Below are 25,473 nucleotides of genomic sequence, written 5' to 3' on the forward strand. Positions count from 1 at the left end.
GTTTGCAAATTATTATTATTATTATTATACTTTAAGTTCTAGGGTACATGTGCACAACATGCAGGTTTGTTACATAGGCATGCATGTGCCATGTTGGTTTGCTGAGCCCATTAACTTATCATTTACATCAGATATTTCTCCTAATTCTATGCCTCCCCCTGCCCCCACCCCACGACAGGCCCCCATGTGTGATGTTCCCCACCCAGTGTCCAAGTGTTCTCGTTGTTCAATTCCCACCTATGAGTGAGAACATGCGATGTTTGATTTTCTGTCCTTGTGATAGTTTGCTCAGAATGATGGTTTCCAGCTTCATCCATATCCCTGCAAAGGACATAAACTCATCCTTTTTTATGGCTGCATAGTACTCCATGGTATATATGTGCCACATTTTCTTAATCCAGTCTATCATTGATGGACATTTGGGTTGGTTCCAAGTTTTTGCTATTGTGAATAGTGCCACAGTAAACATACGTGTGCATGGGTCTTTATAGTAGCATGATTTATAATCCTTTGGGTATATACCCAGTAATGGGATCGCTGGGTCAAATGGTATTTCTAGTTCTAGATCCTTGAGGAATTGCCACACTGTCTTCCACAATGGTTGAACTAATTTACACTCCCACCAAAAGTGTAAAAGCATTCCTATTTCTCCACATCCTCTCCAGCAACTGTTGTTTCTTGCCTTTTTAATGATCGCCATTCTAACTGGTGTGAGATGGTATCTCATTGTGGTTTTGATTTGTATTTCTCTGATGACCAGTAATGATGAGCATTTTTTCATGTGTCTGTTGGCTGCATAAATGTCTTCTTTTGAGAAGTGTCTGTTCATATCTTTGCCCACTTTTTGATGGGGTTGTTTTTTTCTTGTAAATTTGTTTGAGTTCTTTGTAGATTCTGGTTATTAGCCCTTTGTCAGATGGGTAGATTACAAAAATTTTCTCCCATTCTGTAGGTTGCCTGTTCACTCTGATGGTAGTTTCTTTTGCTGTGCAGAAGCTCTTTAGTTTAATTAGATCCCATTTGTCTATTTTGGCTTTTGTTGCCATTGCTTTTGGTGTTTTAGACATGAAGTCCTTGCCCACGCCTATGTCCTGAATGGTATTGCCTAGGTTTCCTTCTACGGTTTTTATGGTTTTAGGTCTAACATTTAAGTCTTTAATCTATCTTGAATTAACTTTTGTAGAAGATGTAAGTAAGGGATCCAGTTTTAGCTTTCTACATTCAGCACCCGCCTGTATGTGGTGTCAGTCAGCCCCTACTGGGAGGTGTCTCCCAGTTAGGCTACACGAGGGTCAGGGACCCACTTGAAGAGGCAGTCTGTCTGTTCTCAGAGCTCAAACAATGTGCTGGGAAAAGCACTGCTCTCTTCAGAGCTGTCAGATAGGGATGTCTAAGTCTGCAAAAGTTTCTGCTGCCTTTTGTTCAGCTATGCCCTGCCCCGGATGTGGGGTCTACAGAGGCAGCAGGCCTTGCAGAGCTGTGGTGGGCTCTGCCCAGTTTGAGCTTCCTGGCCATTTTGTTTACCTACTCAAGCCTCAGCAATGACAGACATGCCTCCCCCTGCCAGGCTGCTGCCTTGCAGGTTGATCTCAGTCTGCTGCACTAGCAGTGAGCAAGGCTCCATGAGCGTGGGACCTGTTGAGCCAGGTGTGGGATATACTCTCCTGGTGTTCCATTTGCTAAGACCATTGGAAATGAACAGTATTTGGGTGCCAGCATCCTGATTATCTAGGTACAGTCTGTCATGGCTTCCCTTGCCTAGAAAAGGGAAATCCCCCAACCACTTGTGCTTCCCTGGTGAGGTGATGCCCCACCCTGCTTTGGCGTGCCCTCCGTGGGCTGCACCCACTGTCCAACCAGTCCCAATGAGATGAACTAAGTACCTCAGCTGGAAGTGCAGAAATCACCGTCTTCTGCGTTGATCACGCTGGGAGCTGCAGACCAGAGCTTTTCCTATTCAGCCATCTTGGAATGGAGAGGCAAATGTCTGCAAATTCTTAAACAACCCTCCAATGAGGAAGTGGAATCTGTTTCTTTTCTCCCTGACTAGGAACTTGACTTAGTGACTCACTTCATTTTTTTAGAGATGGGGTCTCTCTCTCGAGTGCAGTGGCGTGATCATAGCTCACTGCAGCCTTGAACTCCTGGCCTCAAATGATCCTCCTGCCTCAGCCTCTTAAGTAGCTAGGACTACAGGTGCACATGACCATGCTCAGTTAATTTTAAAAAAATGTTTTTTGTTAGGCAGGGTCTAGCTATGTTGTTCAGGCTGTGACTCACTTCTAATCAATAGAATGCTTGAGAAGTGAAACTATGACTTCTAAGGGCTAAGTCATAAAAAGTAATAGAGCTTTGGCCTCTCTCTTGCTCTCTCTCAACATGCCTTAGGAGCTGAGTCACCAAGTTGAAAGTTCACCTACTCTGAAGCCACCATGCTGGAGAAACCATGTGGTGAGCCCATGTATTCATAGAGATACCAGAGGAGCTCCAGAGGTTCCAGCCCCCAGTATTTTGAGTTATCCTAGGCTGGGTACCAGATGTGTGAGGAAGTAGGCTTCAAGATGCCTCCAGCCTCAGCCACGGTCTGATTACAATTTTCCCAATTCTTGAGAAAGAATTGTCTAGTTTAGCCCAGTCAACCCCCAGAATCTTGAGGGATAATACCACTAAATTTGGGAGAGGATTGTTAAGCAGCAAAAGATAATTGGAATAATGTTCTCACCTCCTGCTGTATATAAAAAAAATTGTTTTAAGTTAGCTACATTGCCTACTATAAAAAGGGAGTCATTTATACTGAAATTTCTTTCATGTTCATGCCTTTAAATGACTAAGAGATTATGGGATTTAGGGAAGAAGTTGTTACGTAGGATAGGGACTTAATTTATTTTAATTCGGGCTTATGACTGATTTTTAGAAACAGAAAAGATCTTCCAAATCTCTTCCTCAGAGCAAATTACTTTGTATGTAAGGGCTTTGAGATATCTACTGCCTGATTGTATGTGGAATAGCTCACAAGACTGCACTTTTTGGCGGATGATAGATGCAACGTCCAAATACTCTGAATTTGAGGCTGCAAGGAGGAAGGACGCTACTGCTTTCTTCAAGGTGTTCGTGGTTAGGCTGTGGAAAACACATGGATTGAGCAGATGGCACTTATTCCCAGCCACTGACCAGCCTTCTGTTCAGTGGCATTAAAAGATGCTTTAAAATGTCAGCCTTTCCCAGGGAATGTTTATTCCCTGTTTATGTTTATTCATAAACACAATGTTTATTATATATATTATTTATATATAGTATATATTAATATATTACACATAACATAATAATATATTATTATACTAGATTATATTATATATAATATTATGTATAATATATTATATAATCTAATGTATAATATATATTATATTATATTATATATTAATATATGTAATATATAATATATTATATATTATATATAATAATATATATTATGTTATATGTAATATATTAATATATTACATATAGTAATATATAATGTTATATGTAATATATTAATATATTATATATAATAATATATATTATGTTATATGTAATATATTAATATATTATATATAATAATATATATTATGTTATATGTAATATATTAATATATTACATATAAATAAATGTATAATACATAAATAATATATATAATAAAAATATATATTATATATAATATATAATTATAATATATAATATATAAGTAAATAATATATAATAAAAATATATAATTATATGATATATAAAAATAATATATAATATACATTATTATATTATATATTAATATATTATATTAATATAATATATTAATATAATTATATCTATATAATATAATAATATAATTATATTAATATATTAATAATATAATATATAATATATATATAATATAATATAATATAATTATATTAATATATTAATATTATATATTAATATACAATATATTATTATATATTAATATATAACATATTAATTTATATATTAATATATAATATATTAATTAATATATTAATATGTAATATATTAATTAATATATTAATATATAATATATTAATTAATATATTAATATAGAAATTAATATATTATGTATTAATATATAAATATATAATATAATAATATATTATAGTTATATATTGTTTATATATAACATTATGTCCCAATTGGGTTAGTTCCAGGAATGCCTGAGCAATGTGAGGAGGGTGGCTGCATGGGGATATGGTGGTAGCAACAGGAGGTTGGTATGTAACCAACACAAGATATTGCACAGTTATATAGAATCCAACACAGTTATATAGAAGAGATTGACCCAATAGGTAAATATATTGAGGATAATGGAAGGCAGATTTCTCACTATTGGAGAAAGGAGTTACAAATATGCAAAGGAAAAAAACCAGAATGAACTTTGTAGTGCTGGCTTGGAACTGGAGGTATCAGTATAAACTCATCATTTTGTATGTATATAGATATATAGATGTAAAGAGAGAAATAAAACAGGCGCTTGTGTGTGTACACATGTATTCCCTAGCACTGTCCACTGAGAAAGCCTGAGACAGTAACACTTTAAAATCAATGAACACAGCACTCATTGGAATAATGAGTGATTCCAGGCTCAAGTCAGGGAAGTAATGAAACTTTATTTACATAAACAAGTAGTATGCTGGATTTGGCCAGCATGATACACACACACACACACACACACACATAGATGTATATATATATATATATACATATATATTTGCTTTTATTTTAGGTTCAGGGGTACATGTGCAGGTTTGTTATGCAGGCAAACTCATGTCACAGACTATTTTGTACAGACTATTTTTGTCACCCAGGTACTAAGCCTAGTACCCAGTAGATATTTTTTCTGATCCTCTCTCTCCTCCCACCCTCCACCCTCAAGTAGGCTCTAAGTGTCTGTTGTTCCCCTCTTTGTGTCCATGTGTTCTCATCATTTAGCTTCCACTTTTAAGTGAGAATATGTGGCTTTTGGTTTTCTGTTCCTGCATGAGTTTGCTAAGGATAATGGCCTCCAGTTCCATCCATGTTCCTGCAAAGGACATGATCTTGTTCTTTTTTATGGCTGCATAGTATTCCATGGTGTATATGTACCACATTTTCCTTATCCAATCTGTCATTGATGGACATTTAGGTTAATTCCATATCTTTGCTATTGTGAATAGTGCTGCAATGAACATATACGTGCATGTGTCTTTATGGTAGAATGATTTCTATTCCTTTGGGGATGTACCCCAATAATGGGATTGCTGGGTTAAATGGTAGTTCTGTTGACTCTTTGAGGAATCACCGCACTGCTTTCCATAATGGTTGAACTAATTTACATTCCCACCAATAGTGTATAAGTGTTCCCTTTTCTCCGTAACCTCTCCAGTATCTGTTATTTTTTTACTTCTTAATAGCCATTCTGACTGGCAGGATGCCATATTTTGCCATGCCCTATTCTAACATACTCAGGGTGATGGGGTATTATGTCAGCTATTTACTTTCAAATTGTTCAGGAAATAAAAAATTCTCTATACTAGTCTTGCAACTTTTCTGTGAGGTCAAAATTATTTCAGAATAAAAATTATTAAAATTAAAGACATTTTCAGACGAATAGATTGAGAAAGCTCATCATTCATTAGCTCTTACAGAAAGAACTGCAAAGAATAAGTATCTACTTTAGGAAAAAGAAGATTGAATGAGGAAGAAAAAAGAGTGCTTTAGAACAAAATAATTGTTAATTGTTAAACATATTGCTAAATAAATATTGACTAATTCTGAAAAGACTAATTTTGGAGTGTTAAAAAACAGTTAACAATAGCAAAAGGATAGCAAAATAGGGGACAAGTTTTTCTCAGGTCTTTGTGTCTTTTGAGATGTATTGACTAGCTTTATACTTTGTTTAGTCTAAACTCCGAAAAAGAATAGATACAGAAATTCAATCAAAATAGAGAAGGAAAAAGGGAATAAAGAAAAACTATCAATCTAATATGTGACAAGAAATGAAGAAAAATAAGCAAGGAAGAAGGTAGTTTATTTAAAAACCCACAAATAAAACGGTGGGAATAAGTCTAACTGTATCAGTCATTTATAATATCTAGAAATTTATGTTTGCCAATTAAAAGACAGATTGGATTTAAAATAATCCAGCCATATTCTGTTAGCAAGAGACTTACCTAAACTAAAGACATAGAAAATTTGACCGAAAAGGGATGAAAAATTTTTCAGGTGTATCAGAGAGAATGCTTTTGGCAATAGGCAACGGAATAACTAACTAAAACAGGCTTAAATAACAGGGACGTATCTTGACTCACTTCACAAGAAATCTTGATGTAGGTGTTCTAAGGTTGGTTCTGTAGCTCAATGGTACCATCAAATATCCAGGCACTTTGTAGATTTCTGAGAGATTGGCCTTCAAGGTTACAAAATAGCTGGTCACATCCTACCTGATAACATTTTTTTTTTTAAAGGAGGAGAAAAATGATTTCTTCTCAAATGTCTCTATTTATGGAGGAAGAAAGTGTTTTCCAGGAGCAAACAATGGACTTCCCTTTATATTTCTGCCTAGAACTGGCTCACATAGTCATCCCTAAACCAATCCCACTAGAAGGGAATTAGATTACTAAAACTGGCTTAGCCCAAGCATCAGTCAGGTGTGGGTCTAAAGGACATTTATTTTAGCTAAACGCTTTGCTACTTACTATCTAAAAAAAACTGAAATTCTCCTAGCAAGGAAAAAAAGAATATCTTAGAGTAAGTAATCAATCTACTCAAAGTATCTGCCCCACTCGGCAAGAACTAGTAAAGTGGTCATAGAAATGTTAATGTAAGACAAAACGGACATTAGGGCAATGAGAATACAGCAGAAAGAATGACACTCACTAATGACAAAAAGGGACAATTCACTGGGAAGATATAAAAATTTTGAAACTGGAGGCTGGGTGCGGTGGCTCATGCCTGTAATCTCAGCACTTTGGGAGGCTGAGATGGGAGGATCACTTGAGCCCAGAAGTTCAAGACATGCCTGGGCAACATAGTGAGACCCTGTCTCTCAAAAGAAAAGATAAAAATCGTGAAACTGTATAGCCTCAAATTAAGTAAAATCTGTGATTTTGCTTATCTGAAGATAAGCAGAAAGTGGCAATATTACAATGAAAAATTAACAAATCATCTACCAGGTATGAAAGTCTCTATTTTCCCATACACTCACTACCAGAGCTTTGTTATTCAGGCCATATAAATATGATATGGTTAACTTGGCCTTGAGGTAGACCTGGATTCAAACGTAAGAGTCAACAGTAATCTCTGCTATAGGTGGGAGAGGTGAGGCAAAGGCAAGGTCAATGTGAGATGCTGCTATGAGTTGTCAGCAGCCAATATTTCCAGCAGCTGGGGAAAGGGCTTATAACTCTGAAGAAGGGATCCAAGCAGAGCATTGCAGTATGCACTATGAAAGTAGAGTATAATGTTGAACTCTACAGCAAGACAGCCTGGGTTTGTATCCTAGCTTGACCATTCTCTAGCTGTGTGGCCTTGGGCAAGATATTTAACCTTGATATTTTCTTGATAACCAAGATATTTTGTGTCTTTAGTTAGGTACGTCTCTTGTTAACCGGTTAGATTAGGCATGTCTCTTGTTAACCAGTTTCCTCATAGTAACGTGGAGATAATATTAATTGTCTTATAAGTTTGTTGTGAGAATTAAATGAGTTACTATACTGTTTTATGAACTGTAGATCCTACTGTAATAACGGATTGTAAAATCAATTTGTGAGTTTCAGTCTGTTTTTTTTCCATGAAATATAATATAATCAATACTTTTATGATAAGATGTTCTATTGGCAAGCTAGAGGGAAACAGGTACTCTCATACATTGCTGGTGGCAGTGTAAAATGGTACAGTTGCTATCAGGTACTCTCATACATTGCTGGTGGCAGTGTAAAATGGTACAGTTGCTATTGTGGTAGACTGTTACAAAACACTGCCCCCATGACTTCTATTTCCTGTATTCATACCCAGTGTAGTCTCTGTATTAGTCCATTCTCCCATTGCTATAAACAAATACCTGAGACTGGGTAATTTACAAAGAAAAGTGGTTTAATTGGCTTAAAATTCTGCCGGCTGTACAGGAAGCATGTCTGCAGAGGCCTCAGGAAACTTACAATCATGGTGGAAGGCGAAGGGGAAGCAAGCAGGCATGTCTTTACATGGCCAGAGCAGGAGGAAGAGAGAGAAGGGGGAGGTGCTACACACTTTTAAATGAGCAGATCTCATGAAAACTCATTCACTGTCACAAAAACAACAAAGGGGAAATCAGCCCCCATGATCCAATCACCTCCCACTAGGCCCCTCCTCCAATACTGGAGATTACAATTCGACATGAGATTTGGGCACGGACACAAATCCAAGCCATATCAGTCTCCTTCCATGTGAATGAATATGAACTAGCTCTGTGACTTGCTTTTACCAATCAAATGGGGGAGGCAATGTTATGTGACCTCAAAGCCCATGCCTTAAGAAGCCTTGCACGGCCGGGCGCGGTGGCTCACGCTTGTAATCCCAGCACTTTGGGAGGCCGAGGCGGGTGGATCATGAGGTCAGGAGATCGAGACCACGGTGAAACCCCGTCTCTACTAAAAAAATACAAAAAATTAGCCGGGCGTGGTGGCGGGCACCTGTAGTCCCAGCTACTCGGAGAGGCTGAGGCAGGAGAATGGCGTGAACCCGGGAGGCGGAGCTTGCAGTGAGCCGAGATTGCGCCACTGGGCAATAAAGCGCAGCCTGGGCGATAAAGCGAGACTCCGTCTCAAGAAAAAAAAAAAAAAAAAGAAGCCTTGCAATTTAAATTTTTGCTCACTGTGAAGCCAGGGCCATATAAAGTCTAGGCTATCCTGCCCGAGAGATCACATCAAAGGAAGGCTCTGTATTCTAACCATCCTAGCTGAGGGGCCAGGTATGAGTGAGGCCATCTTAGATCTTCTAGACCAAATAGCAGCTGTATGAGCAAGCTTAACTGGCACCTCCGATAGCAGAGAGGAACCCTCTTGGCTGATCCCTGCCCAGCCGACTCACAGAGTTGTGATAAATATAAAATGGTTGTGTTTTAAGCCATTGCATTTTGAGATGGTTTGTTATCTAACCACAGATAACTGAAACACCTATGGAAAGAAATTTGCAATATATAAGGAAAGTGTGTGTGCATTTACTCTTTAACCTGTCATTCCCACATCTAGAGATTTACATTGAAAATATACTCCCAACAAAACAACCAAATAACCAAACAAACATGTGCAAGGTTACTCAATGTGACGTTATTTGTAATTGCAAAATATTAGAGATGCCCTAAATGCGATGCCTAGGAGATGAGTTAAATAAACACCATATATCTATACTTCAGTGAACTGGGCAGCTGTAAAAAATAATGAGGAAGATCTCTGTGATCTGATATGGAATAACTTACAGCATATATTAAATGTAAAAGTCAAAGTATAACTGTGTGTATAGATACAGATATAGATTACTTATTTATAGCATGTTACCTATTGTATGAAAAGAAGAAAAGGTCATACACAAAGCACATATTTTTGAAAAAGAAAATGGTGGAAGAATATTCCAGAAACTGATGATATACTTATCTGGTTACTTACAGAGATAATGGAGATGGAGTGAGAGGATTAGGGGACTTCTCTGAATATATATCTTTATATGGTTTTGATTTTTGAGTGTTAAAATTGTATCATTTCCAAAAAGAAAGAAAGTCAACAAGGATGAGGAAAAGCCCCAAAATTGAATCCAAACAGAAATGATGACCCTGATTATGTGTCTTATAACAAAACCATACTCAGGAAAAAAGTATTCCAAGTAACTTTTGAGCCTAGTACTCTTACCATACACCCTCAATAGTTTCTATTCAGTGGATAGAAAGAACTACAAGGAAATCTTGCAGTTTATTTAGTAGATTTGTTGTTGATAATGATATTGGGTATTGGTGTTCATCTTAGTCTATTCAGTTTTGTTATAACAAAGTACCACAGACTGGCTAGCTAATAGACAATAGAAATGCATTTCTCACAGTTCTGGAGTCTGGGAAGTCTAAGATCAAGGTGCCAGCAGATTTCATGTCTACACAGGGCCCGAACTGCTGATTCACAGATGGCCATATTCTTGCCATGTCTTCCCGTGGCAGAAGGCAGAGAGGAGCCCTCTGGGTTCTCTTTTATAAGGGCACTAATCTGACTTATGAGGGCACCACCCTTATGACCTAATCACTTCCCAAAGGCCTCACTTCCTAATACCCATCACATTAGGAATTAGGATTTAACATACGAATTTGGGGGGATACAAGCATTCAGCTTATAACAGAGTTCCAATTCCAAACTATGTTGTGTGTAATGAAGGATTGAGAAAATAAGTAAATATATTAATGTTCTTGGGAAACAAAGTTCATACTTTGAGATAAGGTTCATACAAGAGAATCATATGAGAAGAAGATCATAAGAATTATACAAATATGAAATGGTAGGAGAGAAAGAACCTGTGGTGACTGATTGAAATTAGAGCTATTTCCTAACTCTGTCCACAAGGCTGGATGGAAGAATTATATTTATACTATTTATTTCTGCACAGTCTTCATTATATATTTTTCCCTTGCTAAAGTATTTTTTTAGGCTTCAGAGGAAATACTTTTGTCTTCTAGTATAATAGTAACATAAATAAAGTATTCCTTGAGTTGCATAATCTGAGGTCGTTGTAGCAACCAAGAAGAAAGGTGAGATTAGATGTTTGAGTAAAACTTCTGGAAATATCTTTCTGTCTTTATTATTCAAGAATTTAATGGAGATATGTCTGGGTGACACAGACTGACACAGACAGTTCTGGAAGTGAGCCCAGAACTCAATGAGTTCTTTTAATTTTCAAGTTGAGTTCTGACAGTTGTTGTTGTTTTTCTTTAAATTTGATTGCCACATTGACTCCATAGCTACGTTTCCAGGCAGTCCGTAATCCAATAAAAACGTCCAGCCTCAGGCTTTGATGGATCTAGGACTTGGAGCTTTTAGATAATAAATATTTGTGATGTTTGTAATGGTGTGCCACTGTTCATCTCTTTCCAACTAGGCATTCACTGAAATCACACTGGGAACTTCATCAGCTGTAGTGAGAATATTTACATCATGGAATTGAAAAACACTACAAATCAGGGCCTGGGTCACTGCTTTGTTGGTTATGTTGACTTAAAGTGATGGAGAATATGCTAACAGGGCAGATTATTTAAAAGTGGGTCACATCTATAGCCATTACATTGTAAAAAGCACAAACAATTGAGGAAATATTCTTCCAGTATTTGAAAGTTATTATCCAATTTAGTAAAGAAGGAATTATGTCATTGACAAATAAGAGTTCTGACATGTCTGCATTGCTTCACTTACATTTTACTTGTTAATGTAAACAAAAGTGTCAATTTACGTTTATGTCAAAACTACACTCATTCCTCAATGGCAACCATAGTTTGGCTATGGCTTAAAAAAAAAAAAATATATATATATATATATATCCAACACAAACTTTATCATTAAATGAGTTATGTTTGTCTTACACTAATAAACTTTTATTTCACTCAAATTAGAGCAATAATCTTCCATACTTAAGTATCTTCCCTGCCCAATAATTCAAAGAAACAAAATACAGAATGATTAGTATAAAGTGTGGCAAAAATCTTTGAAATATTCTTTGAGAATCAATCAGCTATTTAGAAACTACAATAGAGTATTATATATTTTGTTATTATTTGTAAATTATGTGTTATCCAACCATTAAATCAGTAAAATTTATAATAAACATAACACATGGAAACTTTGTTTCAAAAATCTGGTTGCTCAATATTTAACAGCCATTACTGGTAGGTATCATGCACGATATAGTGTGGTAATAAAATATTGTGTGTTTCTATTTAAAAAAATGTGATCTAGATCATACTGAAAATGAATGCTTGTCTTGAGACATACACATGTGTGTTCAATTCAATGGTTACTTAATTGCATGATTAGGAAAGGTCTTTACACGAACATGGAAAGATGAAGTCTACTCTGGACTCTTCTGGAGAAGCCACCTCTACCTCCCACTCAACCATAGTATTGGTGAAACGAAATTACTTCTATTTGGGAAAATGCATCATTAGTAATTACTATCCTGGCCAATTGAGGGGTATGGAGACTGTCCCTATGGAGGTTTGAAGATAAAAGCTCTTGAAAGGTACCTGAGCATAGGGAGTAAGGCCAAAGACTGTGATGTGTCCATCAGGGGGCTCCCTCTGAGGGCAGAACTTCTTGGAGTACTTTTCCCTTGATTTATGGCCATGTCTTATTTTGGGGTGACTGGGCCAGGAGTTTCAGGAGCAAAATGAGGTGGAGTGGTGGGCATGAGATACCTACAACTCACTGATTCAAGACAGAAGGGAAAGCAGCCCTTTCCCTCCTTTATACCTCAATGGTAGAAATGAGGAGACTGATGCTAGTTGGTAGAGAAGTTCAAAGGAGCACGGTGCTAGGCTACAGCAGTTTGTAGAGAAACCAGAAGGGGGAATTTAGATGAAGTAGGGAAAGGGAAGTTCAGCCCAAAAATGCAGACATGGGCTGTTACATTAAGATGAGCCGTAGCTGTGAAGTAGAAGGAGAACCAAGGAACAGTGATATGAACACGGCCACTTCTATAGCAGAAGGCCACCCCCACCCCACGCCCTGAGAAGACACGTGCTTCCCAGGAAGAAAGGATCAGAAGGCAGATACCCACAAGAAACAGAGAATTGTGAGAAGATAAGCATTCTTCAAGTGAACAAGGCAAAAATAACTTACAGAAAACAAAGTACTGCAGGAGCTAATGCTGTTCAACAATTTGCCCCTTCTAGAAATTTCCTTCCTTGGCTTTCAAGACCTGCCATCCTGATCCTCTGATAGCTCCTTCCCAGTCCACCCAGGCATGATAAGCAGATCTCGGGTGGTAAGACACGTTGTTGATAATTAAATAAACCCTCGAAAGTAATCCAGAAATGCCTCTGACTTTATTTCTTATACAATAATTATGTGAGGAAAAAGGGAAACTTTTTGCTGAGTTCTGGAACCCCAAACTCAGGGGAGAGTGGGAGAGGAGGACTGCTGATTTTAGTTGTGGTTTGGGATGAGATGTAAAGGCTCTGGGGAGAAACAGTCACCAAGTCTGGCTGAGGGCGCTTGTCCTCCCGTCTTCCGCATGCGGGGGTCCAGAGCAGTTTTGGATCAGATGATGAGCGCCATCTGCAGGTAGCAAGCTGGAGGCAGGAGAAAATATCTGTGTACTGTTTAGGATTATTACAGAGCCGAAATAAAAGCCAGGTAAACCATTTGGCCCATCTCTGGTTCTCTTCATTCTGAAATTCAGCCGGATCCTGTAACCCCACAGCCTACTGCCTGGCTCCTTCTTCCCCTTCTCGGTCACATTTCTGCAAACAGCGTGTTATGCTCTCTGCTTCCACTTCCTTCCTTCCCTTTCAGTCTTCAGTAGCTGCCATCTCCCTCTCCTCCCTCCTCACCAGGAGACGGTGCTTGCCGCTCCCCAGCAGTCCAGCAGACACTTCTCTGACCTGAGGTATCGGTAGCACTGGAATGATAATACCCCCGCCCCCCTCGACTTGCAACACTGCTTTATTTGGGGTCAAGGAAACACACAGCCCCAGCTTCTCTCCCATCACTTGGCCTCCCCTCTTGCAGATGCCACTATTATCCAGCCACTTGCACGGGCCATCCATGGCTGACCATGGAGTCATCCTTGAGCTTCTCCTTCTCTCAAGGCTCACATCCTTCAGCAAGTCCTGCTTTCACTATTAATTGAGAATCCTCGTTTTCTCAGTTCTTCTCTGCCAGCACCCCAGTCTCAGCCACCCTTGCCTCTCACTTAGGACACTATGGTAGCCACTTGGCTGACCTCTCTGCCTCCACTCTAGCCACCACGCAGCAGCCGGAGTGATCCTGTACATGTGAATCACACCGTGGAACCCCACTTCCTAACCCTCCAAGGCTATCCCCTGATATCCTTGGGGTTATCAGGTTACATGTCACCGCCCCATAAACCCTCCCTGATCCGCCACAGCTGGTCTAGGAGCCACTCCTCATCTGTTCCAGGAACACATGTATATTCTTTCCCAGAGCACCTATTCCCCACTGTGTTCACCATAGCTCCGTGAGCTCAGCGAGGGTTCAGTGAGTGAGTGCGTGGCGCCTAGTAAATATTCCACAGAAAAACTGTGAGTGTAATTGTTTCTCCCACACTTCTAGATATGTAATAATAGCAGATCAAGGAACAGAAAGCAAAACAGGGAAAGCAACGTAAAATTCTGATAATCACAATGATTGCTGAAAAAGTCCCCAAATAGGCAGCAAACATTCTAAAAGGGCCACAGTTTGTGAGTCATTTTATTCTTTTGTAAAGGGTCGGCTTGCGGCAAAAATTAAATGATCTTTGCGTTTGGGCAAGGTCTGGTGCCCCAAAGCTGCCGACTTGATCTGCGGTTGGGGCGAGCGGCAGGCAGGGGGCCCAGAGTTAGGAGGGGGTGTGGGAGCCCGCGGAGCACAGGTGAACGGAGGCCGCCTTCCCGGGGCGCCGCTGGCCAGCCCCAAAGTGTTACTTTGGCCTTGGCTGTGGGCCGAATGCGAAGGTGGGGAGGTGGGCGGGGGATGACTCGGCCATTCCTAGGTCCGCTGTGTTAGGCTGAAGGCAAAAGGAAACCAAGGCCTGGGAGTTTTCCAGGAAACGAAAGCGAAAGAGTCAAAGTTAGCGGCCCGGAGTTGGCGCGGCCCCTGCAGTCCCGCGGAGAGCGGAGCTGAGGATGGCTGTGCCCGGCTCCTTCCCGCTGCTGGTCGAGGGCTCTTGGGGCCCCGACCCCCCGAAGAATTTGAACACCAAGTTGCAGATGTACTTCCAGAGCCCGAAGAGGTCGGGAGGCGGCGAGTGTGAGGTCCGCCAGGATCCCAGGAGCCCATCCCGCTTCCTGGTGCTCTTCTATCCAGAGGACGGTGAGGGGCGCGAGGAATGGGGTGAGGAGGGGGCACCTCTGCCCTCCCTCCAGGGAAATGGCGGCAGGGCACGCACGGGAGGGGGACCCACCCAGCTCCTGCGGCTGCTGTAGCGGAGGTGGCCGGGGCGGGGGCGGGGGCGACAGAATGGATTCCGAGCGCATCCGGGCGCTGCGGTTCCCCGGCGCCCTGCGCTTCCAGGCGCTTAGTGGCGCGGCCCGGAGGTGGCGGCGCAACCGCGCAAGTAACTCTTTATCCCTCGATCGTTTTCTGTCTTTCCCTGTTGTGGTGGTGTTATTGTTTGTTGTTGTTGTTGCGGAAGTGAGTCTATCCTCTTATCCTTTTCTGTCTTTTCCTGTTGTTATTATTCTTACGTGGGGAAGGAAACTGGTTAAGAAACGTGGCAAGTCACAGAGATTCCTTGTGGGTCTTGGAGATTTCCAGGGGCCCTGGGGTCACTTGGGAGAGGGGCAGAGGCGCTGGCTAAAATCACACGGCCTGAATGTCGACGTAGAGCCGTCACAGCGGCCACATTGGAGGGGCTGTCGATCGACCACAGGTGCCCATTGTCGAGGGCCTGCCGGGGCCTCTTCCCTGAGTCTCTAGTGGCCCTCAGATTGGGAGCAAGGATGATATTCTGAAGTGATTGTGGGTTGGGAGATTTGAGCTTTGGAGGGAAAGTCGGTAAAGTTCCCTCCTTACAGGCCATTATGGGGCTTTCTCCCCTCCTCCCCACCACTCCCCACTCCCTACTCCCCACAACTCCCCACTCCCCCCCTACTCTCCACTACTTGGTGGGCCAAGAGCTCAGCGATGATCTGCTGGCTCAAGCGCCTCCTTGGTCTGCAATGGGAAGCCCGTGACCTGCAGCTCCCAGAATGGGCACCTTTTCCACTGGCATCTTAGATGATGACCTATCGGGATCTAGTCAACCCCTAATTCCGCTTTCATGTCGCTGGATTTGGAGAAGCATTCGGGCCAGAGGAGAGGCAAGGAGGCTGAGGCTGAGGCCATGCAATTAGAGTGCCCCAGCAGGGATCCAAAATGGAAAAATGAAACAGAAAAAGAATGGTGCACAGAAGGAAGGAAGGAGGGGGACAGGAGACATGCTTGGTTCATGGCCCTTATGAAAACAAAATACCATGTTTTCCTAGGATTAATTTTACCAAGGAGTGCTCAGAAGGGCAACTGTGTGATATTAGTCATTTCTCTTTTGGGTATCACTTTTCCTTGAGGGTTTTCCCCACTTTGACTTCGGAGGTCAACATCACCATCGATCTGGCCCTTAAGGATGCTTCTTTCTCCTTTAGATTCCATTATCTGTAGACGTAGGTCTCACCTGCATCTGAATCACCTGGAGAGCAGGTTAACCAGGCACCTTCCCAGCTCTGTTTTAGAGATTCAGGTTCAGTGAATGTGGGGTGGGTGGGAAGCGTGTATTTAACCGGCAGCCCAGGTGGCCCTGATGTGTTAAAGTTTCAGAATTTCTTTAGTTAATGTTAACAACCCCAAATGAACAAACAGAGAAATAATTATACAAATTTAAACAGCATAAAAATACAAATAGCACAAAATATAATTTTGTGATGATAAAATAACTCAATTCCAGCCCTCCAAGCAGAAAAGATTTCAGTCTTCCTGCTGGGCTTTCATCCTTGACCAGCCCCAGCTCACTACTCCTCTTCCTCCACCCCCAGGCTGCTCCAGTGGCCCCTCTTGTCTTACCCCCCAGCACAGATGACCCAAAACTTATTAAAACTCAAAACCGGCCGGGTGTGGTGGCTCACGCCTGTAATCCCAGCACTTTGGGAGGCTGAGGCGGGCGGATCACGAGGTCAGGAGATGGAGACCATCCTTGGCCAACATGGTGAAACCCCGTCTCTACTAAAACACACAAAAAAATTAGCCGAGCGTGGTGGTGTGCACCTGTAGTCCCAGCTACTCGGGAGGCTGAGGCAGGGGAATTGCTTGAACCAGGGAGGTGGAGGTTGCAGTGAGGCGAGATCACACCACTGCACCCCAGCCTGGCAACAGAGCAAGACTCCATCTAAACAAACAAACAAACAAGCAAACAAAAACAAACTCAAAACCTAGTATGGTCAAAGTTCTTGGGGGTGGAAAATCCCTAGTCAGTTTCAGTTTCCTACTTGAGGAACCACTTTCTCAGTAACAAGGGTCAGGAATTTGCTAACAATGAATGACCTATGCTTGAAGTCCCAGAAATGCATTCTTCTTCTGCAGAGGACACTCTCCACCCTCCATGCCAGGAAGTGGCCTCAACAGGTGTGGGCCCATAGCATAACCTGATTTGATTGATATAAACCATAATAGGCAGATAATAAGAATGAGCCCACCAGCACTTCTCCATATTTATTCGTGTATAGCAAATAGAAACAAATGGGAAGCTGTATCTCACTTTTATGTAGTTCACTGGATTTCTGAAAAGTTGGTGTAAATTGACATAACATTTTAAACCCTGTTTCAGATGTGTCTATTTTATCATACTTTACCAACATAGTTTGGTTCCTGGTTATTGTCAGTTTCCTTGTGGTAAGAACCCATCTTCTCCTTAAATAAAATTAAATGTTGATGATCTAAAGTTGGTGCAGGTGGAAGACTGTCCACTTGGGTAAGGGAGGCTGGACATCAGAGTTTCAGCTCTTTTTCCTCCCAGATTGACTTTCTTCTTTTTGGAAATCATATACCCATATTACTACCAACTATTCTCCTGAAATACTTGTGCTCATAAATATTACCCACAATCTGAGAACAGACTGACACATTTAGATGCCTAGACAGGACTTTATCAAAGTCTAGGGAATAAGAAAAGGACTGTAACACAGAGGTCCATGACTCTAAATAACTTGACTTAACAAAATTTAGCTTGTTGTCAGGCTGCAGGGGTTCTATCCAGTCCTCAATCCCCACCTTGGTTTAGTAAAGCCCTTAGGAGTTTGTGTGGAAACATGTGCCCTCCTCATAAAGAGTGAGATTAGAAGCTGGCGTTCCTTCTCAGGTTGTTTCTGAGGCCTGTTTCTGAGTTGGCATCCCGTTAAGACCCCACTTCCTCCACCCGCTTCACAGAGGGTTGAGGTGGGAAAGCTATCGTGCTCCTATTCGTGAAAGATTCTGACCTACGTCCTTGGCTTCATCAGGCCAGCCATATCAGAACACAGCATGGTGACCCAACATTCATGCTAGAGCTACACCTGTGACCCGTAGGGCACTCTCAAAAACTTCCCTTTTCCCTGACCTCTTTGTACCATCTGACTATGTCGATCATGCCTCCTCCTTGAAACTCACTTCTTGCCTGTTCTTCATGGACTGAGATATGCTGATTTTCTTCATATCTCTCTGGCTGCTCCTTTTTATAATTGTAACGCATTCATGGACACCACTTTAAGTGAGGAAACTGAGAGTTGCGAGAAGTTAAGGTATTCACTCAGCTATTTGTGGTAGAGTTGGAATTCAAATCCAGGTCTTTGGACTCTATGTCCACTGTTCAGTTGTTTCACTACAGCCAAGCTGCGTGATATGCTAATCTATTAATTAATTTATTTTTTTGCAAAAATCTCTCCCTTCTTTTATACTCCTTTTACTGTCAGATTTGAGACCTGTTTCTAACTAGGCTCCTGCTTATAGCCACCTAGCCGCCTTCCTAAAACGTGACTTTCATCATGGCATGTCACAGTACCCAATCTTCACTGGCTCCCATTGAAGGATGTTTAATTTAATTCACTTCAATATAGAATAAATATTGCTATCTTTTGAGTACCTCCTGAGTGTCAGGTCCTGTACCAACTTCTTTGTAATGTTTCTTCAATTTAATACACGTGGCACTCATAGAAAACACTCTCCATTAACCTTACAGATAGACAAGAAAGCTGAGGCCTTGTAAGTATGGCTTATTAGGGAACATGCTCAATATTAAAAAGTCAGTTTAAGGATGAAATTCAAATCCATGTTTGCTTGCTAAACTTTTCCTCTTTTACTTCACATATAGCCTCTCTTGAGAAACCGACCAAGCCATTGATTGATGGTAATGCAGCCCATGGAAATCATAGAATAATTTTGTAAATAAAGATTGCTTGTCATTTGTCTTTTTTCCCCCCTTTGAACATTTCAGTTCGGCAGAAGGTTCTGGAGAGAAAAAATCATGAGTTAGTATGGCAAGGAAAAGGAACATTCAAGTTAACTGTCCAGTTACCTGCAACCCCAGATGAAATCCATCATGTCTTTGAAGAGGAACTTCTAACAAAGGCAAGTAAACTTTAGGCATGAATAAAAGGGATTTAGGTCTCCCAAGGTGTGTGAGATGGGAATCACCATGAAGAAAATATAGTGGAAAGAAAAGTATGAAGCCAACTGCAGTGAGAAAAGCAGATTACAAATGTAGGGGGAGTGAGGGCAGTGGTAGGGTAGGGTAGTATAGGATAAAGTAGGAGGGGGTACTTTTTTTTTCTTTTTTTGAGACAGAGTCTCACTCTGTCACCCAGGCTGGAGTACAGTGGTATGATCTCGGCTCACTGCAACCTCCGCCTCCTGGGTTCAAGCGATTCTTCTGCCTTAGCCTCCTGAGTAACTGTGACTACAGGCATACGCCACTATGCCCAGATAATTTTTGTATTTTTAGTAGAAACAGGGTTTCACCATATTGGCCAGGCTGGTATCAAACTCCTGACCTGGTGATCCGCCCGCTTAGGCCTCCCAAAGTGCTGGGATTACAGGCATGAGCCACCGCACCCAGCTGGGGGTACTTTTTATGTGATTTTAGACACATTTGGAAAAGTCAAGATTTGGGGGTTATAATAATGGTGGTTTTGGATGTAAAATTTGGGGTCTGTGTATCCAGAGTTCTTTATAACCTGTAAGCTGTTATATTTGTTTTATTTTCTCTGTCATTTTGAGGAGACAGCAATCCATACTACCTGTATTAAGTATTACCCCAATTGTAAAATGGAATAGTAACAATAATGATGCAACAACAGATTGTAGGATTATTGTGAGGGTTAAACAAGATGATCTGTATAAAGCACATGGCACAGTTCTTGTTATATATGATAAACACTCAGTAAATGTTTTATTTTTATTTGTTTTATTTATTTCTTTTTTAGAGGCAGGGTCTCACTCTGTTGCCCAGGCTGGAGTGCAGTGGCATGATCATGGCTCACTGCCTCCTTGATCTCCTGGGCTTAGGTGATCCTCCTACCTCACCCTCCCTAGTAGCTGGGACTGTAGGCACATGCCACCACACCTGGCTAATTTTTTGTATTTTTTGTAGAGTCAGGGTTTTACCATGTTGCCTAGGCTGCTCTTGAACTGCTGGGCTCATGTGATCCACTTGCCTTGGCCTCCCAAAGTGCTGGGATTACAGGTGTGAGCCACCACACCTGGCCTTAATTTAATTTTTATCTTTTTTAGAGACAGTACCTTCATCTGTATCCCAGGCTGGAGTGCAGTGGCACCATCATAGCTCACTGTAACCTTGAACTCCTGGGCTCAAGTGATCCTCCTGCCTCAGCCTCCCAAGTAGCTGGGACTACAGGCATGCATCACTATGCCTGGCTAATTTTTTTTCCTAATTTTTTTTTTTTTAGAGATGGGGGGAGTCTCACTATGTTCCCCAGGCTGGCCTTGAACTCCTGGCCTCAAGCGATCCTCCCACATTGGCCTCCCAAAATGCTGAAATTATAGGTGTCAGCCACCAAGTCCAGCCTCAATAAATATTAAACAAGGGAAAAATTATGAGCTAAGATGTTTCTCTTACGTAGGATGTACCTCATATTCCCAAACACTTGGTGTTAATTGAGGTTTCTGTTATTTGTGTCTCATCTTCATTGGTGATTTTTGTGACTTGCAAGTGAATATGCCACTATGTATGGCCCCAGATGTATTCAAGAGCACCCTTATCAGACCTTTTCATTATTGTTTCTATTTACCCTCCATCTCCAGGCTGGTCCCAGGGACATTTTCTTATGTAAATAAATTGTTAATCATGTATTAATGCTACTTTATTGTTTGCGTTTCAGGAATCCAAGACTAAAGAAGATGTTAAAGAACCAGGTAAAATCTCAGTTGAGATGACTCTGACATTCACCAAGCAGTTTTGCACTTATTAAAGGCAGCACTTGAGGGAGTCAGCCCTCTCTTCTTGACTTCCACAATGCAGGGTGTGCTGTGCTGGGAGCTGCCTTGGACTGCATCATCTTCATATTCTGAGCCAGCTGTGCAGAGGGTGGCTTTTAGGGCTCAGGTCATAATGATTGGAACTGCTGTGTCTGGGGACTAGGAGACACCTTGCAATAGAGGGGAGGGCAAAGAAGTGCCAGAGAGCTGGTGATGAGCTGATCTTTACTTTCCACTTGTGCTGAGCCAGCCATAGAGAAGCAAGGACACGATATGTCCAAGGGAGTCACATGTGGGTTAGTCGATGAGCACTGCTTCCTGACCACTGGGTGTGAGGGTGCTGTGCTCTGAAGCCAAAACAAGAAGTTGTGACTCCTCTGTGAACACAGGCTTTTGAGCATTGGTGCAGGATTGGATTGGAGGAGTGCAGTCCTCCAAAAGACAGCAGCTCTTCTGATCTCATCTGCTCTAGGAAACAGCCAGCGACCAATTAGCTGTTGTGGACTCCAATGTTCAACTAGCATCTGGACATTGAGCTGTCATGCCGCTTGACATTTACTAAAGGAACAACTAGTTTTCATAGCTAAGCATGCTGTTATAAAGGGTAGGAAGTGAACTACGCTGAATGAACTGAGCCAGAGAGATAAAGTGATACATATACCTAAACCTTAAGGAAAATGAACAATGTATAATCATTGTCCTCTAATGTTGAAATTATCTTGAGAACATGTAGTTTTCTGCAACTTTCTCTTTTGGAAAATGGCACTAGAGTGAGAGCTGCCTTTATTTGGCAAAAAAATTGGATAGGGATACATGGCTTATTTTTATCTAATATGGATGTCCTGTTAAAACTGTAGAATTTAGTATGCATGGCTTTCTTAGGCAGCTCAGGAGTTTTATGAAATGGAATTTTTTTTTGTCTCTTTAGAGTAATTCCTGCTTTCCATTCCTCACTTGTGGAACTGGCTCCCCCAGCTCCCAGTGTTTGTTGTTGGGATCTCCTAAATCCTTATCTTTTTCTTGGAAGATGCCAAAGTGCTGTACTCTCAAGCTCAACCTCAGACTAGGAAGTGGTTTTATATGTGCATATTTATTCTTGCTCTATAGCCCTAGATCTAAAATTTAATCACATCTCTGTTTCTTATGACTTCATAGATTTTTACCTTAACTCTGTCTTAACTGACATGTTAGCACTGTTTTAAATTTACTTAAAACTCCCAAATATATTTCCAGCGACAACCCCAGTCCCCTTCCACCAATAGACTTTTCATTGTCCTGGGGATTTTAGGCCCATTTTCTAAACTGTTTTTACCTGACCTGGACTCTAAGGATAGTAGTCAGCTAGGAAATTGGGTGGTCTACACCAGATACTTAAGTTGGCTCCTTTAAGGGAAGCAGAGGTTCTTTGCTGAATGGTTACTCCACACTGATCCCTGACAATGGCCCTAAGGCTAGGACTCTTGAAATTCACTGGAATGGGGTAGACACTTTCAGAACTGAGCAAAGTGTGGGTGGAGAGTAGGTACTGACTGGATTCTGTTTCTCAGGGATGGGGAAAGCAGAAGACACTGCACCATGAATGCACTAGGCATGCCCGAAACCTCATGCAAAAAGTTTAAAACTGAGGCGTCTGCAGGAGCTGACAAGGCAGGGAAAGGCACACACACCAATACCAGGTGAAGTCAGCAATGAGCTAGTGTCCTGTTCCAGGATAAGCCTAGTTGGGCTGGGTCTGAAAGGCGGAAACCAGCACTTGGAAGGTCCTGGAGAAGAGACAAGGGCAAGAGCAGAGAAATACTGCTTACCTGTGGTCAGAAATTCTGGTGTTTTCAAATCCATATCCCCAGCCTGGGCTCCTCTCTCAATTCCAGAACTTCTATCTGACCTTCCTGTTGGGAAGTATATTAGAGCCAACATGCCCGAAGCCACATGTGTCATCTTTCTCCCCAAGCAAGGGCCATTTCTGGCTTCCTCATTTCTCTTGAAGTACACAATCAGTCTGCTCGTCACCTACTAGACATTTCACGCATCACTCCTTTCACATCTGCTGATCATAGAGACTTTTTTTTTTTTTTTTTTTTTTTTTTTGGAGAGAGAGTTTCACTCTGTTGCTCAGGCTGTCTTGGCTCACTGCAGCTTCGACCTCCCTGGCTCAAGCAATCCTCCCACAGCAGCCTTCTAAGTAGCAGGGGCTATTATAACATGCACTACCATGCCCAGCCAATTTTTAACATTTTTTGTGGAGACATGGTCTCACTATGTTACCCAGGCTGGTCTTGAACTCCTGGCCCCAAGTGACCCTCCCGCCTTGGCCTCCCAGAGTGCTGAGATTACAGGCACGAGCCACTGCAACCAGCCTCGTTTTCTTTTCAAGTTTTCCTTATCCAGCCTCTTACCACAGGCCCTTCCTTTTTACCTCACAAATTCAGCATGGCAGGAGCTCCCTGCCTGCTCTGTCTGTGTCTGCCACCCTTCTCCTTAAACCTGACCAGCCCTTTGCACTATTGCTAAATAGCCTGCCATCCTTTTCATGGAAACCTTCCATGACTCACCCTTACCACAAGCTGGGAGATAAAGTCCAGACCACTTTCTGGATCTAGTCTGCTTTTCTGGCCTCATTTTCTTCATTCTGCACAAATGTGCTCCTTTTGAGCCACATCAGTCAAATCACTGTTTTCTAAATTGTCTGATGCAGTTGCAGCACTCTGCCTCTGCTTCTGTTGCTCACAATTCCCTCTATCCCACTTTTCTCTACCCAATTCCACATACCCTTCAAGACCTGCTGAACTTCCTCCTCTCAAGTCTTTCCATGCCAGTCCAGCCCTTTTATCTCTTTCTGGGACTCTTGGCCTGCTTGTTAATGCTCTTTTTTGGTCAATTAAGCCTTTCTTGTGGTGAAGCGTCTAATATTGATGGGATGATAAAACTATATTGCTGGAAAGATTCTTTCAGTCCAGTTCACTTAGTCCTATACCCTCATTTTATGATAAAGAGACATGCCCAAGCTCACATGGCTAAAGAGTGGCAGCAGGGATTAAACACATGTAGCCTCCTCCCTAGCCCAGCAGTCATTGTGATTTGTCATACCTGTCTCACTTAGTGCTCATTTATGTAGTTGCTTTATGCTTAAGCTATTTTTTTTTAAATTTAGCATGAGTATGTGTGCATGGCATGATAGCCAGCACACAAGAGAGTGGTCTAACTGTTGTAACAAACAACCTCCCAAATCAGTAACCTAATACAACACAAGTTTGTTTGTTTATTTATTTATCTATTTTTCTGAGACGGAATCGCCCACGCTGGAGTGCAGTGGTACAATCTCGGCTCACTGCAACCTCCACCTCCCAGCTTCAAGCGATTCTCCTGCCTCAGCCTCCTGAGTAGCTGGGATTAGAGGTGTGTGTCACTACGCTCGGCTAATTTTTGTATTTTTGGTAGAGACAAGGTTTCACCACGTTGGCCAGGCTAGTCTTGAACTCCTGACCTCAAGTGATCCGCCTGCCTCATTCTCCCAAAGTGCTGGGATTACAGGCGTGAGCCACTGTGCCTGGTCACAACACAAGTTTATTTCTCCTTCGCATCACAGTTCAGTGTAGTTGGCAGCTGTGGTGGTGGCGGGAGTGTCAGTCACTTCATGTGGTCATTCAGGGACCCAGACTCCTTCCACCCTTTGACACCATCATCTTTAAATGTGGTTTCCAAGATCACTGCAAGGGAGAATGGGGTTTCATATTAAGGAGATTTATATTGGCCAGGCCTGAAGGTGGAATTCACTTCCACCCATATTCCATTAACTGCAGGGACACTACTGTTGAAACTGAACTGCAGGAAACTTGAGAAATATTGTCCAGGAAGTAAGCAAAATGGATTTGATGAACACAGAGCATTTTATGCAGCCACTGCGAACATTTACACATGTCATTTTTCTCATATACCTCCATTAGAAAATCTGTAAATTTCTTATCTAATTTTTTAAATATTCTTACCTCTCCTTACATCCAGGGTCTTGAACATGATAAAAGTCCCCATTGAATAATTGTCCACAGAATGCCTAAAGATCAGCTCGTACCCACCATGCTTCAGTGGACAAGCATACAGTGAGACTGACCTTGTGTGTATGTGTAACTCATTTTTACGGTCAACAGTGGAGAGGAATGAGTCCACTGGGTGATTGCCATTCAGCGGGATTTGTATGCAGCAGCCCTTGGCCATTTCACTTTCTGTGTGTATTCCTTAATCATTTGCTATAGGGACCCTTTTTTCTCTTCAGTGATGGGAACTTAACTATTTT

At 41.5% G+C, this 25,473-nt stretch overlaps 2 protein-coding genes across 4 annotated transcripts in view; one reads left to right on the top strand and one right to left on the bottom strand.

The window, feature by feature from the left end:
- Positions 1 to 25,473, bottom strand: part of KPNA1 (karyopherin subunit alpha 1) — a 310,494-nt gene that overhangs the window by 174,426 nt on the left and 110,595 nt on the right. The window lies entirely within an intron of this gene.
- PARP14 (poly(ADP-ribose) polymerase family member 14) overlaps positions 14,571 to 25,473 on the top strand; it is a 51,795-nt gene continuing 40,892 nt past the window's right edge. The window contains exons 1-3 of one of the 3 annotated variants that reach the window (XM_055259287.2): positions 14,571 to 15,056; positions 19,183 to 19,316; positions 21,086 to 21,119. In XM_055259287.2, the coding sequence (XP_055115262.2) occupies positions 14,870 to 15,056; positions 19,183 to 19,316; positions 21,086 to 21,119 (355 nt within the window). In that variant the 5' untranslated portion in view covers positions 14,571 to 14,869. Of the gene's footprint in view, positions 15,078 to 15,167; positions 15,301 to 19,182; positions 19,317 to 21,085; positions 21,120 to 25,473 lie in introns of those variants that run through there. The other 2 variants (XM_055259286.2, XM_055259288.2) reach the window with 2 other exon arrangements.

The sequence above is a fragment of the Symphalangus syndactylus genome, chromosome 21 (assembly GCF_028878055.3).
Source record: "Symphalangus syndactylus isolate Jambi chromosome 21, NHGRI_mSymSyn1-v2.1_pri, whole genome shotgun sequence".
Classification (NCBI taxonomy): Eukaryota; Metazoa; Chordata; class Mammalia; order Primates; family Hylobatidae; genus Symphalangus; species Symphalangus syndactylus.